The sequence below is a fragment of the Paralichthys olivaceus genome, chromosome 4 (assembly GCF_024713975.1).
Source record: "Paralichthys olivaceus isolate ysfri-2021 chromosome 4, ASM2471397v2, whole genome shotgun sequence".
Classification (NCBI taxonomy): Eukaryota; Metazoa; Chordata; class Actinopteri; order Pleuronectiformes; family Paralichthyidae; genus Paralichthys; species Paralichthys olivaceus.
This window is the reverse complement of record NC_091096.1, coordinates 25,651,468-25,666,345: the sequence shown is the minus strand read 5'-3', so window position 1 is coordinate 25,666,345 and position 14,878 is coordinate 25,651,468. Positions and strand designations below refer to the sequence as shown.

At 40.6% G+C, this 14,878-nt stretch overlaps 1 protein-coding gene across 26 annotated transcripts in view; it reads left to right on the top strand.

The window, feature by feature from the left end:
- The window catches only part of cacna1ba (calcium channel, voltage-dependent, N type, alpha 1B subunit, a), a 130,051-nt gene that overhangs the window by 60,290 nt on the left and 54,883 nt on the right, over positions 1 to 14,878 (top strand). For 13 of the 26 annotated variants that reach the window (XM_069522825.1, XM_069522813.1, XM_069522809.1 and 10 more), the window contains exons 8-19: positions 3,475 to 3,590; positions 3,741 to 3,827; positions 5,964 to 6,014; positions 7,825 to 7,950; positions 9,276 to 9,491; positions 9,817 to 9,929; positions 10,141 to 10,253; positions 10,346 to 10,477; positions 11,662 to 11,734; positions 11,824 to 11,941; positions 12,098 to 12,165; positions 13,106 to 13,212. In XM_069522825.1, coding sequence (XP_069378926.1) covers positions 3,475 to 3,590; positions 3,741 to 3,827; positions 5,964 to 6,014; positions 7,825 to 7,950; positions 9,276 to 9,491; positions 9,817 to 9,929; positions 10,141 to 10,253; positions 10,346 to 10,477; positions 11,662 to 11,734; positions 11,824 to 11,941; positions 12,098 to 12,165; positions 13,106 to 13,212 — 1,320 coding nt within the window. The remainder of the gene's footprint in view (positions 1 to 3,474; positions 3,591 to 3,740; positions 3,828 to 5,963; positions 6,015 to 7,824; positions 7,951 to 9,275; positions 9,492 to 9,816; positions 9,930 to 10,140; positions 10,254 to 10,345; positions 10,478 to 11,661; positions 11,735 to 11,823; positions 11,942 to 12,097; positions 12,166 to 13,105; positions 13,213 to 14,878) is intronic. The other 13 variants (XM_069522817.1, XM_069522823.1, XM_069522816.1 and 10 more) reach the window with 6 other exon arrangements.

The following is a 14,878-nucleotide window of genomic DNA, read 5'->3' as shown; positions in this document are numbered from 1 at the left end:
CCTCCAGTTTGTCTAACCTATATTTACACACTTTAACTGTAAATAGCTGACAATGTGTCTTGCACATATCAGATGAGAACTCTCGTGGAATGAAAGTGTCTCTGTGTCTTTCTGAAATTCCAGAACCTTCTAATGTGGTGGATTCCTTCTGCCTTTATTGTTGTCTTTTTGTTAGCACTTCATTGTCGGCTCTATGAGGTGTGTACCGTCTGCAATAGAAATATAGCGTTTGGTACAATCGTGAGATCCTTCTTGTCTGTAGTTAACAAAATCCCCTCAATGCGAGTTCTCCTTGAAGTCTTCTTCTGCAGCTTTCCACCATATTCCACTGTTTTTATTAGCAGAAGTTTTTTCCACAGCTGGCGTGTACCTGTAAATGTTCAGAGGTTTTTTTTAGAGGTGCTAAGTATTCATGGATTCCCTCTATCCACTCTGGTTGGTGCTCTGTATTTCCACAGTGAGACTAACGAGGGAGATTTGACCATTTTATTCAGTGAAACCTATGCAATCATGAGAAAATACTTGTCCAAACAATTAATAGAAGTTAGTTCATAGTATTCCAAACAGCAAGTTCTCTCCTGTCTCTCTCTGACCTCGGACCCTCTGCTCATCACCCTGTCGTGATGCAATGGTGGTCCTGCTTTACCGATCAGCATCAAACAAGACACATTCTCTACTTTCACTTTAAGCATAATCATCTGTGCTGACAGCTACAGTATCAGCTGCAGGGACTGGCACAATAATTACCTCTGCCAAGAAGGAACTGAACTGATTTCCATGAAATTTTGTGATGGGGTGGAGCGTGACCCAAGGACGAACCCATTAAATCTTGGAGCTGATCCAAATAAATAGCAGATTTTTTTTCACTTCCTTTTACAGCTTCTGTTTCCCACAGAAGTAATTCAATATATGGCAGTAACAGGAGTACACACTCAAGAAGGATAATCTAACACGCAATATATTTTGAGTGACAAAGTTTTTGCATGAGAGTACTGCAGTACATGCCACATGTGGGTACACACACAACTGCAGCTGAAACTATGAGGCCTGACTGTCTGCGTGGATGGTAAAAATTATATGGACAATAGTGTGAGAGCACGCAGTAAATATAATACTGTATAATAGTGCTGCACACAGCTATACAACGCAGCAACAGAGCAAATCACCACAGACTCTGTAAACGAGCCCTGTTTGTTAATGATACAGGCACCAGACTGGGAGGAAAATGATCCAGATATCAAAATATAAAATACTGTCCAACACTGATCAGCAACAAGTTCATGGATTTAGTTTAAAGCACTGGAAGACAAACACGGGCCTGATTTATGGTGGTGTATGGTATAGATATTATTAGTACCTATAGTACCTGTGTCATGCATTTTTGATCACAGAAATGCAGTGTACTGTACTCAGCAGCAGAGGCAGAGAGAGGACCCTAATGCAGACATTAGGCAGGTTGATGCAGTGAAGCACTTTAATTAAGAAAACCAGGCTTACAGGCAGATGGAGGATAACCTATCAGACGAGAAGTCAGGGAGGAACACACAAGTGGAACACAAGCAGGGACTAAAAAGAGACAGTCTCACGCTGAGTACAGACTAAGGGCTAGTGGACGTCCTAATGCTGAGGTGATTGCAGGGCTGATGATTAGTGGGAGCAGGTGGATGAATGGGCGGGGCAGCCAGGTGAGTGAGGGCAGGGAGAAAAAGTCTGAGGACATCTTGTGGGTAGGAATTAGAATGCAGATCTGTGGGGAAGAGGAGGGGGCATGAGCTGAGCCTGGAGACAGAGGGACTTGTAATCATTTCATTTACTGGATCTGACTCATTGTGTAAGCTTTATGTCTGCGCCCATGTGTACATGTATACAAATCGGTTGCATGTGTGTGAGACAGCGCGAGGGTACGGCTGCAAGCTGCTACAATGCTGGGAAACCCTAGCTGCTAAGATTTCTCCCTGTATGCACACACACACACACGCTGGCACACAGTACACTCACCCAGTGCCCACTGATGCACTGCACACACATTATATATCGAGAGATGTGTAGCCACACTGGCAGGCACATATAGAAACAGTAGCACCCTCAGGAAGGCAGGCAGGCAGGCTGCCACTGCAATGCAGAGTGGAGCTCCCCCCTCTGCTGTGTGGGAGCCACACCAATCACTGACGGGCAGGGGGGGGGGGACTGGAGATCCCTTGTTATTTCAAGTCTGTCTTCCTCTTTCTTCCTCTGTCCTTTTCTTTGTTTTTCTTCTCTTATTCCATCCCCCCCTTTCTACCTCACATATGACTTAACCCTAATGTTGGCAAAGCAATGCAGTGACAATGAAGATAAAGACATCAGCTTTAACAAATGAGTGGTGTAACATTAATAGTGAGGTAACATACTAATGGCATTTTAATAGCCACACAATAGATACATGATTCAATCAGGATTTCATTTCATTCATGATTTTTTTCCTCCGTATACAAGTATCATTAAATTGTGAGATATATGTACTACATAATTATATGTGCATATTTTGTTTGTTAACAACTTGCTGACATACAGAGAGGATGGATGTCAGTAAGAGAGAGGGGTGATTTATACAGGGTAGATTAATAACACTAAGTCCATCTCCTGTGCAGTTCCAGTTGTTTTAAGACACAGACACAGATTCAAGGAGATGCCCATGCATCACTGCTGTCTGCCACACACTTCGAAAGGATCTCTGTTTTATTACAACTTGGCCCTTTGTACTTGTTTCTGTTCCTGTCTGTGAGAATAGCACTGATGCTTACAATGTGTTGATGTGACATATTTACAGGGGGTCCGTTACGCAGTAGCTAAGCTGTTTTCAGATATGAACTCAGAATATCTGCACAATTGCTTCTGGACTTTCTCTGGAGTTTATCTTTCACACATGATCTACATGCAGCAGGGGTTTCTGGAGGTTGGTGGTAATGCGATGTCAACCAATAACAGTTTTCCTACTTGAATCTTTTTTGTACTCTTTATTAAGAATGATTGAGCGATATTGTATCACAGAGCTACAAGTCAAATGTTTCTTATTTTTCTGGAACACCTTCCCTTTCCCTCTCATGCATCATGACTGGCAATTGTTGGATGATTCAGAGTATGTTTGTTATGTGTTGTCGCACAGTCTCTAACAACCTTGTGTTGAGTCTCTTACGTCTTGTGGGCAATATCAAATCATTTTGTCCAAGTGAAGTTACAAGACATTGGTTACTGAACTGAAAATATGTTTTGGTTTGATCAAGTGTTGTCAACTCAGGGTCAGACTTGAGTCGTTGTCACAGACAGATATTAGCTTTTTATCTAAGCATAGACGACCCGCAGTTGATGCTGACTTTAGCTGCTCCACAATGTATCAGGACGCAGACTCTGTCTTACCTGCTGTATGCCTGTCAGTCGGCTTCAGGGTCTGTGTTGACGCGTCAGATCCTCTTAATATGTGTGTGATTTCTACAGGGAGTTTGCCAAAGAGAGAGCGAGGGTGGAGAAGAGGCAAGATTTCCTGAAGCTCCGCAGACAACAGCAAAGAGAAAGAGAGTTGACTGGATATCTGGAGTGGATCTGCAAAGCAGGTCGAAAACAAAACACACACAAACATGAGTAATGTGGGTTACGAATGAGGGCGTACCCCTAACTGATCATGACCTAACTGTAATGGATGTTGACAGAGATATGACCTAATTACGACTCCTTTGAATTCAACTGTGGTATTTGTGTTACAGAGGAGGTGATGCTGGCTGAGGAAGACAAGAATGCAGAGGAGAAATCTTTAGATGGAGCTTGGTACAAAAGGAAACACAATAACTCAGGTGAGGGCTGCTATGTTCAGAATCCGTTGTGAAGATAGAAATCAGGCAGCCAGCTTTAAAAACACTGCATTTTACAGAACAGCGTCATGTTAGAGGCGTAAGCTGGTGTTCAGCAGCTAAATGAACCAGAACCAAAATACAGAGATAATCAGTATCTACCCATAAAATCAATTTTGTCCTACCTGCCCTTAGGGAGAAAATAACAGAAGTATCAGAAGCTCCATTACTTGCAATGAAATCTCACATTAAATGCAATATTAAACTAGTATAATTCATGTTGCTAATTGAAAATGAGCTATACACTGTTTGGCTCCACTTGATAATGAATTGCGACAAATTGAGTTTAGATAAAAATGTCCAGATCATATATATATATATATATATATATATATATATATATATATATATATATATACACAGGGGGTGACTGGGATCAGCTAGAACTGACTTGGTCTTCTTCAAGGACCAGGCCTTGTGCAGTTTAGGGAGGTAGTTTAGGGTGGTGCATGCTATTTTGCTGCACTCTCTGATGATGCCTTGTAGTTGGTTCTTATTAAGCTCATGTATCCATCATTCACATACCTGCTCAAGTATTAACTGCATTTACTGTATATACTTACAGTAAAGTACCAATACACAGTATGTATATTATCAAATCATAAAACACAACACATGTTGTTTTGAAAACACTGTATATTAATAGATAATGCTGTTTATATGTATGGGAAATTGAATAGGTTCTTTCTGTTCATCCTAACGAGTAAAGAGCATGTGGCTGATACGAGCCATTTCCACTGGTATCCTCTGAAGTGTATGTTTGTGTGTATTTTTGGTTGTTTGTGTGTGTTTACTCTCCTATTATCAAGGCCGTACTGCGTCTCATCCACAGCCTGACCCAGGGTAACAGTCACAGTGATTATAGGTGGAAGGGTAATGAGATTAGAAGGAAGCAGAGTGAGTGAGGCTCCCCAGAGTTCAGAGCGTGGGAGTGCGGGGGCCCTTCACACTTTTAAAGCTCTTCTCTTTGGATAGCTCGCAAAAACTAAACTCAGCAAAACTAAACCGTGTTAAATTACAGAGTCTATCACCAACAGTTAGCTGGGAATATGTGTATATTTCACTTGTCACACACAGAATTCAGATGAACGAACAACCAAACTGTGTCAAGACAATACAGCAAATCCTTTTAAGGCATTTTATTGATGTTGCTACAGTGAAGCGTTGTTCGATTAGGTTGTTTGACAATTTCACTGACACGACTTCACCATGTTCTGTAAAATGTCACTCAGAGTGGCTTCATAAGCTTGAAGGTGCAGTTTGTAGGAGTCGGGGGGATCTATAGCATCCATGATGTTTTAATTTGTGTATAATCACCTGAAACAAAGTACTCATGTGTTTTTGTTATCATACAAAATTTAATCATGGGAGCAGGTCCCTCTCTGGGGTCAGCCATGTTTATTTAGGAGCCCAGAAAGGACAAACCAAACACTAGATTTAGAGGGTCTGTACCATTTTCATGTTACCTGAAGGCCACCGTAGCTTCTCCTACACTCTTACGTACAAGGAGAGGGTAAGGTGAGGGGTATTCAATTGGTTGCCATCTGTTTCGTCACCACAAGATGTCACTAAATCCTACATACTGATGCTTTGATAAAAATGATTGAGTTCTGGATTTTATCATATGCTTTGTTTACATTCCATCTATTAATTTCTTGTGAATTATCAAGCACTTTGCAAAGTGGATTTAAAAATGAGTTCTATAGATTAATTATCGATCGTCCTTCTGATGTTTACTGATGATGACTGACACATTACAACGATGAGTCACGTAACGAAATTGAGGCACGGCTGCTGTGTCTCAGTCACATGTAAGTTTCCACATCTATTTATGGACAAGTTGTGGAAACAAATATCATGAAGTAATTGAAATTCTTCAACAGAATAAGGTTTACACTTGGCTTTGATACTCTGATGAAAGAATGCATAAATCCTGTTTTGTGTTCACAAATTTAATTTCTCCCTTTTAAAAATTGTAGTCACCTGTATCAAGCTTTGGCAGATTTGGCCGTCTGTCTAGTTTGTTAAGATAATCACTGTGTTGAGTAAAGATTTCACATTCACTCCACCCACCCACAGATGAGCAAAGATGCCAGTGGTCAGGTGGTGATGTTGGCGATCTTGGCACAGGTACAACATCTTTGCAGCACCACACGAGTTTTTTATGTACAACCCCAAATCAGAAAAAAGTTGGGACGGTATGTTACATTTACAATTAAAACCGAGAACAGTGATTTCTAAATGATCGTTGACTTGTATTACAATGAAAACAAACTAAAAAATCACATTATTTGATGTTTGACCTCATGAATTTGATCGTTTTTTTCAAAATAAACACTTTTCAATTTCAATTTTGATTCTTGCAACATATTTCAAAAAAGGTTGGGACAGTAAAGCATTTAACACTTTGCAATGTTGCTGTTCCTTCACACTTAAAAGACATTAGGGACTTTAGACACCAACTGATTAAGTGTTTCAGGTCTCATTTTGTCCCATCCTTCCTGCAAACAAGTCTTAAGGTATGCAACAGTACAGGGTCTCTGTCGTTGCATTTTGCGTTTCAAAATGTGCTACACATTTTCTATTGTGGCTAAGTTGGGACTGCACCCAGGCCAGTCCAGCACCCCCAGCCTCTTCTTCAGCAGCCATCCCTTTGTAATGTGTGCAGAATGAGGTTCTGCATTGTCTTGTTGAAATATGTTTGGATGTCTCTGGAAAATATGTCGTCTTGAAGGCTGCAGATGCTGCTCCAAAATCTATATATACTTTTTGGCATTAATGATGCCGTCACAGAAGACCCTGGCTTTTGGACTTGTTGCTGAAAACACTCTATATGGTCCTTTTCATTTTTAGTCTGGAGCACACTGCATCCATTTCTTTAAAAAAAGACCTGAAATACTGACTCATCTGACCACAACACACGTTTCCACTGTGTATGGTTCATCCCAGATGCCTTTGAGTCCAGAGAAGTCGACTGTGCTTCTGGACATGGTTAACATAAAGCTTCCTTTTGGCACAGTACAGTTTTAACTGGCATTTTTGGATGTATCTTGTAGTGCTTGACAAAGGTTTGCCAAAGTAATCCTGAGCCCATGTGGTTATATCGCTTATAGATGAATGACGGCTCCTGATGCAGTGTCGTCTGAGGGATTGGAGAGCCCGGTTATTCAGCTTAGGCTTGTGCCCTTGCTCTTTAAGCACTGATTTTCTCCAGATTCTTGGAATCTTTTAATAATGTTATGCACTGTAGAGGATGAAATATCCAAATCCCTTCCTATCTTTATTTGAGGAACACTGGTTTTAAACATTTCAATAATTTTCTCACACATTTGTTGGCAAACTGGTGATCCTCAGCCCACCTTTGCTCCCAAAGGACTAGCCCTTTCCTGGATGCTGCTTTTGTATCAAATCATCATTCTACCTCATTAGCAGCCCTTAATTGATCCCGTCCCGACCTTTTCGGAACGTGTTGCAGGCCTGAATGGCAGGAATGGATGTATATTTACAAATAAAATGAAGTTGAGCACACGAAACATAAAATATCGTCTGTTCATACTGTCTGCAATGAAGTACAAGTCAAATTAAAAAAAATGTATTTGTGTTTTCCATACTGCCCAACTTTTTCTGAGTTGGGGTTGTAATTATTTCAACCATGGTCCAGTCCTCTTGACCTCATCAGTGGGTACAGCCATGAATGAATGGCCTTGCGCGATGGGGCAAATCATTTTATATATATATATATGATGGAACAACTGAAAGTTTATGAGTGAAGATATATGACAGATATGAGTGGGGGAGTTCTTGGAATTTCACCATGAGTAGAATATAGAGAGAGATTCTTTGTAATTGAACTTGAATAAAAGATATATGTATCAGAGTAACATAAGGTCAGCTGCTCTATAGCTGATGTGATCTATATTTTTTCATGTTGTATTTGCAGTGCTGAAGAGGACAAAGAAGAGTAAGAATGACCTCATTAATGCAGAGGAGGGTGAGGACCACCTCACCGACATCTCATCTGTTGGTGAGGCCGACCTGAGACACAATATCTGCCATGTTACTGCAGGTCCCCATACTCTATAGTCTCTATAGTCAAACTGTGTTGGTACTGTAACATAAAAACTGCTTGTTCATTCTGATAAAGGATTGGTTGATGTATTGCTCGGTACACAGTTTTGTTAAAATTATTAAGTGCCCAAATCTAAGAAGGAAACAGTCTGAATATCCACAGTAGGAACTGGTAAGAGGATGTAGTGATCAGAAGAAGCTGAGAGGCTCCAGACTGATATTTTGTTCTTCAATGTCTTCCAGTGTTCTTGCCTTTTACTACTTCAAATTAGCATATTACAGGTTTTGTGCAGGGTGATGACAGAGGATGATGCAAAACAATGCTACAAGGGTGGACTCTATTTTCCTAATTTCAGATATTAGTACTGGCCAGCATATAAAAAGATATACTATACATATAATACACAAACTAGTTTACTGGATTTACTCTCACAGGTAAACTGGTGTCTCAATGAAGCCAAATCTTGCCCCTGTTAGTGCTGGCAACGTTTAAACTAGTAATTATAACAATGGAAATCTGAGTGGGTCATTTCATAGGTTTTGTTTGATGTCAATTGGGGGGACTGTCACCTCGATAGTATTACACAACTTTGTAAGCGTGCAGTTTAGATCAAAATGAAGGCTGAGTTTTAAGATGGGTGTGGGTGGTGAGCCTTACTGCTGATATTTGCAGTTCTTACATTGTCAGATAAGGAAATCATGGATATAGGCAGAAAAAAATCAGAGGGTAAGAATGGAATCATTTTAAAATAGAGAGATTGGTGTGGGACTTCAGGTCATACAGCCTCCTCAGCCCCATGAGTCACATATCTAGATTAAAATAGACCAGGAAATAATTAGCCCTCTATTCTTCCTGTGCTCGTTATGAAATTCTAATAGAACCATTTTTCTCCCTCCTTTCAGTGTCTTCTCCCACTTGACATTTGGGCTTGATTTAAGTTGCAGAAGGTTTAATACAGTACAGGCTTAATGGGAGTAGGGAGGTGAGAGGTGAAGACCATGGCACTGAGATCCAAGAGTCAAGGGCTTTTCTCTGGTGACATCACAGTTAATTCTTGTCAGACTATAAAATATATTTTATGAACAGTTTACAAGTTACATATATCACGTTTGTTCCTCTGTTGGCCCTTCCCATATTTTTTTTACTGTGGCAGTAGAACACATCTATAAAATGTAGGCAGCTGTAGGCAACTACTTTCAACCTGGACAACCAATGTTCAGGTTCAAAGTAACTATGCTCAAACCCAGTCTTGAGTTTAGTGGTAAGTCCACCTCCTTCTTAGAATTGGTAACTTTATTTTTTCTATGTTTTGCACCAAACAGCCCCCCAAGGGTCGCCGTTTGCCCGGGCCAGCGTGAAGAGCAAGAATGAGAACTCATCTTACTTCAAGAGGAAAGTGAAGAGGATTCGCTTTACCATCCGCCGTCTGGTCAAGTCCCAGAGCTTCTACTGGACTGTGTTGTGTCTGGTTGGCCTCAACACGTTGTGTGTAGCCATTGTGCACTACGACCAACCGGACTGGCTCACCTATGCCCTATGTGAGGACCAACATATGCACATATGTGCATAATGAATTACCGTCGTGTTAACCATTATACCTATGTCTCTTTTTATCTTACAATATTACTATGTTATATTTACACATAAACACATAGAAATCTTGGCATGTTTTTTTTGCTGCTGCCCTGCTTTAGAGTATCAGGGAAACTGCAGAACCACAACGTATATCCCACATATACAGTTATTTTCTAAATCAACAGACTCTTTGTTTGTTGTATTTGCTGTGGGCACAGCTCTATTGAACTTTGGGAATCAGAATAACCTGGGTATTGATCTGCATGTTTTATTTTCCCCCCTTGACAGATCTGGCAGAGTTTGTATTCCTGGGCCTGTTCTTGGCAGAGATGTCCATGAAAATGTATGGACTTGGACCCCAGAACTACTTCCACTCCTCATTCAACTGTTTTGACTTCGGGGTGAGTGTTTTCATTCAGCTGGGAGTTACATCAATGCACAGTTGTAAAGTGTGAGCATGTATAGTATGATACATGAAATTAAGGACTGGCGCTACTCTAGAGAAACGTTTTTGGTGATTGTCAGAATAGCAGAAAGGATCAAATGTTGGGAAGAATAAGAAGAAGGAGAAAACTGTGGTTGCCCTCAGCATTTATCAGAATGTGTTCACAGGTGATCATCGGCAGTATTTTTGAGGTGATCTGGGCTGCCATCAAACCTGGAGCCTCATTTGGAATTAGTGTCCTGCGAGCTCTGAGACTGCTCAGGATCTTCAAAGTCACCAAGTGAGTCATCAGTGATGTCTGTGTTGGGAAAACTGTTTATGTATAATATACATAGTCATGCAGTGTGTGTGCGTGTGTGTGTGTGTGTGTAGGTACTGGAACTCCTTAAGGAACCTGGTGGTATCTCTGCTCAACTCTATGAAGTCCATCATTAGCCTGTTGTTCCTCCTCTTCCTCTTCATTGTGGTCTTCGCTCTGCTGGGCATGCAGCTGTTTGGTGGCCAGTGAGTCATTTAATTCTACTGTAGCTGCTCGTAGTGGACTACCATTGTCTATGTTGTTTATTTAGTCTCAAAATCAAAGATAGGCCTCAGCCCTGTGCCTGCGGACCGGCAGTTGTGCAAGCAGAGCAGAAATACTCACTCGAGACTACACCTCTCTGTTTGTGGATACTGTACTTAGCGCTTGCAGAGTGAAAAATGCTCCATTGCCAGTAAGATTTTGCGCTCGTGGATACCGTTTTGTGCACTTGTATCAAATGGGCGGGCGTGATTTTAATAAAATATCTAAATCTAAATAAACGTAGAGGTGTGCATCTCCACTAACCTTATAATTCGGTTAGATTCCGATTCAGCAATCAAAGATTCAAATCACAACGACGCATCTTAATGTATCACATCCACAATTTCCTATAGTACTGCACACGGTTGCTTTTTCATCAGTTAATAAAATCAAAATCTTTTTTTTGAGAAAGTTCTTTAAAAAGTATTATAGACTGTTGCTGTTATAATTTAGCTTCTTCTGCAACAGTGAAGTCAGAACACCGAGCTGACTGTGCTTCACATCACGTCTCATGCTGTGTAGCAGGTTTAAACATGTGTCTCATAAACTCTAGAGCGAATTAAAACAAACACAAACTAAATGTCAGTCCTGTACGTGTCCTAATAACTTGTGATCAGTGATGGTGTTTATTGTTAAAGTGTAAAGTGAGCGCAATTCAGAGGGGAAGTGAAGAGGAAGCAGACTCCGACAGACTCTGACACAGACCGGACCTTTAATGTAGGTCTGTCTGAATCGAGAAATTTAATTTCTTTCACACCTCTAAATAAACGGCATAACTGCCTTTGAGCAGGATGGATGCAGTTTTTACTGTAGTGTTTAATACAGAAATATGTTGCAATGTATGTTACAAAAGGGCAGACAGGCGATATTTCAGGGATGGCTCGATGATCTTGATCATGGACAAAAATGTCAGCTATAGCACAACCCATCCCTTTAAGAAGAAGAATGCTCAGAGATCAGCCATAAGGTCACATAGACAAGGATGACACAAATGTAATAGGCATATATTACACTGCAGTGGCCTGATGGAGAGGACAATAAGCTGCTCCATCATCCGTAGGTGGAGGAGTGAATGGGACTTTGTGGCTTTGGAGCTTGATTACATTCAACATTTTTGCCCCTGCAGGTTTAATTTTGAAGACGAAACACCGACAACTAACTTTGACACATTCCCAGCAGCCATTCTCACTGTGTTCCAGGTAAAGGTCAACTCCATCATGCTTTCTATCCTGCTCTGCTTTTACCACTGAACTAGACTCAGAAAGCAGCTTGTGTCTCCCCCCTGCAGATCCTAACTGGGGAAGATTGGAATGCGGTCATGTACCACGGGATCAAATCACACGGGGGCGTTCATGGGGGAATGTTCTCCTCCATTTACTTCATCGTTCTCACTCTCTTCGGAAACTGTATCCTACTTGATTGATCCATATTCTATTCACTCTTGTGGCTGTCGGGCAGTTCTATAGCTCTGGAAGAATGTTTCATTGATTTGAAGAACAGCTTCAGTTGTGAATATAGATTATGTGTTTGTTTGAACTTTTCCTGAAACCACAAATAACCAGACACACTTCTTAATGTCTTCTTGGCCATTGCTGTTGATAATCTTGCAAATGCCCAGGAGCTCACTAAGGTACTGTATTTCCTTATAGCTTGAGATATATATCTCTGGCTTTATAGGTTCAAGATATGGGGCAGTAGCACTGACGTACCCACAGCAGCCATCAATAGTAGTCCTTAAATCACATGGCCTTTTATCACCTTTGAGAAAGCACAATGAACCTTGTTACCGGATTGTTCACTTTGGAGGAGTGGGTGATTATGACCGATGCATTGCTCAGTAACTCAACGTAATGAACTTGTATTACCTCACCACTAAAGACAAACCTTTTATTCAATATGTCAGCCACTGCTTTAAAGGTGCTATTTGTTGTAATTGTAAGTTAGCATGCCAACCAGTTTGCCCCAGCTTGGCCATCTTTTTGAAATAGTCATTCGGTCGTGATGTGTAATATCTGTTTCCTGTTCCAAGCTCTGGTATTATTGTTGCTGGTTACAATAACAAGCTCAAAAGCAATAGCTGTGTCTCAATTCAGGGGCTGCATCCTTTGGAGAATCTTGTCTACTCAGCTTACGAAGACCGCCTCCTTCATGGGCTGTGTAGACCGCAAAGTCTTAACTGCAATGAGATGGTCTGGTCTGCAGAGCATTTCATTGACGGGCGTTAACAGCAGATAATGTCCAGTCTCCTCTAAAGATGTAGTTCTGCTTAGTATTATATATTATGTCTTATATTGAAAACTCAACAATGACTGAAGCTCTTGGCCAATGACCATCACCACAATGCATCATATATCATATCAATTGCTAATCTGCAGCTGTCAAAGAAACTCAAACATCACTTTCAGTGACATTAGTGTAACAGCTCTCTAAAACAAGAAAGGTGTAAGTCAGCGGACAAGAAAGAAAAAGAATCTCAAAGTTTACAATAAACTGAATTTATCAAAAGGAGGGGGGTTGGGGGGACTTGCTGGGTATTGTATATATGTATTTTTTTTCCCAATTCTGTCCAGGATGAAGAGGAGCAAGAGGAGGCCATCAATAAGAAACTTGCACTCCAGAAGGCCAAGGAGGTAAAGGAGGTCAGCCCTATGTCAGCTGCTAACATTTCCGTCACAGCGTAAGTCAACCCCTTCCAATATTTGCTTCGTCTTCCTCTTATTTTGGAATGAAAGTATACATACCCACAGACGAGACACTACAGCTAATTCGCTAAAGGCCAGCTCACCGATATGTCAGCACATATGACATGAAATACATTTTAATATAAAATTCCTGCTGTATTTTTGCTGAAGGCATCAACCTTTAAATGTAACAGAGTTTTCTTTCCTCATACATGGTCTCTGTTTGATTTTGTTCTTGGGTTACTTTTCCAAGATGACAACCACATGTTGGTAGTTTTTCCTTCCTCTTGTTGAGGGTTTAGGACAGGGGATGCTGCACATTGTTAAGCCCTGACAAATTATTTAATATGGGCTATACCAATACAATTTGATTGATTGATGTTAATCTCCTCACCAACACATTTTCTTCACAAGGCAGATTGCTGGCTTCCTGTCTCCCAAAGGACCTGTGCCGTAGATTTCTGCAGAGTCTCATAAGTGAAAATAAACATGTTTTCTTTCTCTCAAACGACCAGTATGTCTATGGTATTCCGTTATAATGTTAATATGTAACCACCACAGAAATACAGCATGTATGATAGAGAGAAGCTTTAATAATCAACACAAGGCCAATTAGGCACTTACTTTGGATTCTCCAGGCAGTATATCTGTGTAGCAGTTTTTGTTAAATCCTATTATTGATTTAGTCATTGTATTGTTTTAGTTCTTGTTGGTCTAGTTTATCCTTGTTTCATTATTTTTGTTCACAGCATCATTATGAAATGTGTAGATTGTAGTCTCCTTTGCTGTTCTTCTAAAATATACTGTTCTGTATCTTGAGAAAAATGGCAACATAATAATAGAAATTCAGTGTTCTGTAAGATGTGTTATTTAATATGCATTTTCTGTCTTAGCTCATTTTTGAACATAACTTACAGAACATAACGGGCATAAATAATGTCATTGGTGGAGTTCAACCTCAAATCGATGTGCAGCACAAAGCAGCAACGCTAATTGGTGGTATTGTAATGGAGAAGGTTTGGAAACAGTACAACATTAACCTTGAAGTGCTGTCACAGTCACACTCATACTGCACAATGACTTCAGAATGATTCAGTGAGTGTGTGACTTTAAGTGTGAATGAGGGAAATTTGGTCAAACAATAAACTTAAAAAAGCAATGACCTTAAGTTCTTTTAATCAGGTCTTTAAAGTTCTACTAATCAATATCTTATATATAAACAACGGATCAAATGTGCCAGAGAGAGTCACTCATAGTGATCAACACACAGCGATTCACCAGGTCACTCTGTAGTTCCCCTCAGCTTTATGGAGCTTTCAAACCCCTGATAGCTTTTGGTGTCTCAGTATCCAGTAGCATACAGCAGCAGTGGATCGTAGTCTCCTCACCTCAGACAGGTTGCGGGTTTGAATCTTTGGAGTTTAGGTTACATCTGTAATTGACTAGGTGACCTGTTCAGGGGATAAGTGGGTTTAGCTTACACATCGACTTCAGACAAGCAGTTGTAAGAGAAAAAGCTCAAACTTAGAGACAAGCGTTAGAGACATGCTGGTGAATTTAACGCAACAGCTAAATAATTATTTTCTATACCTCTCTGGCCTGTGAGGACTCTGGTCTAACGCAGTGAGAGCACGGGTAGGGTGCAGGTTGTTAGGTGACAGG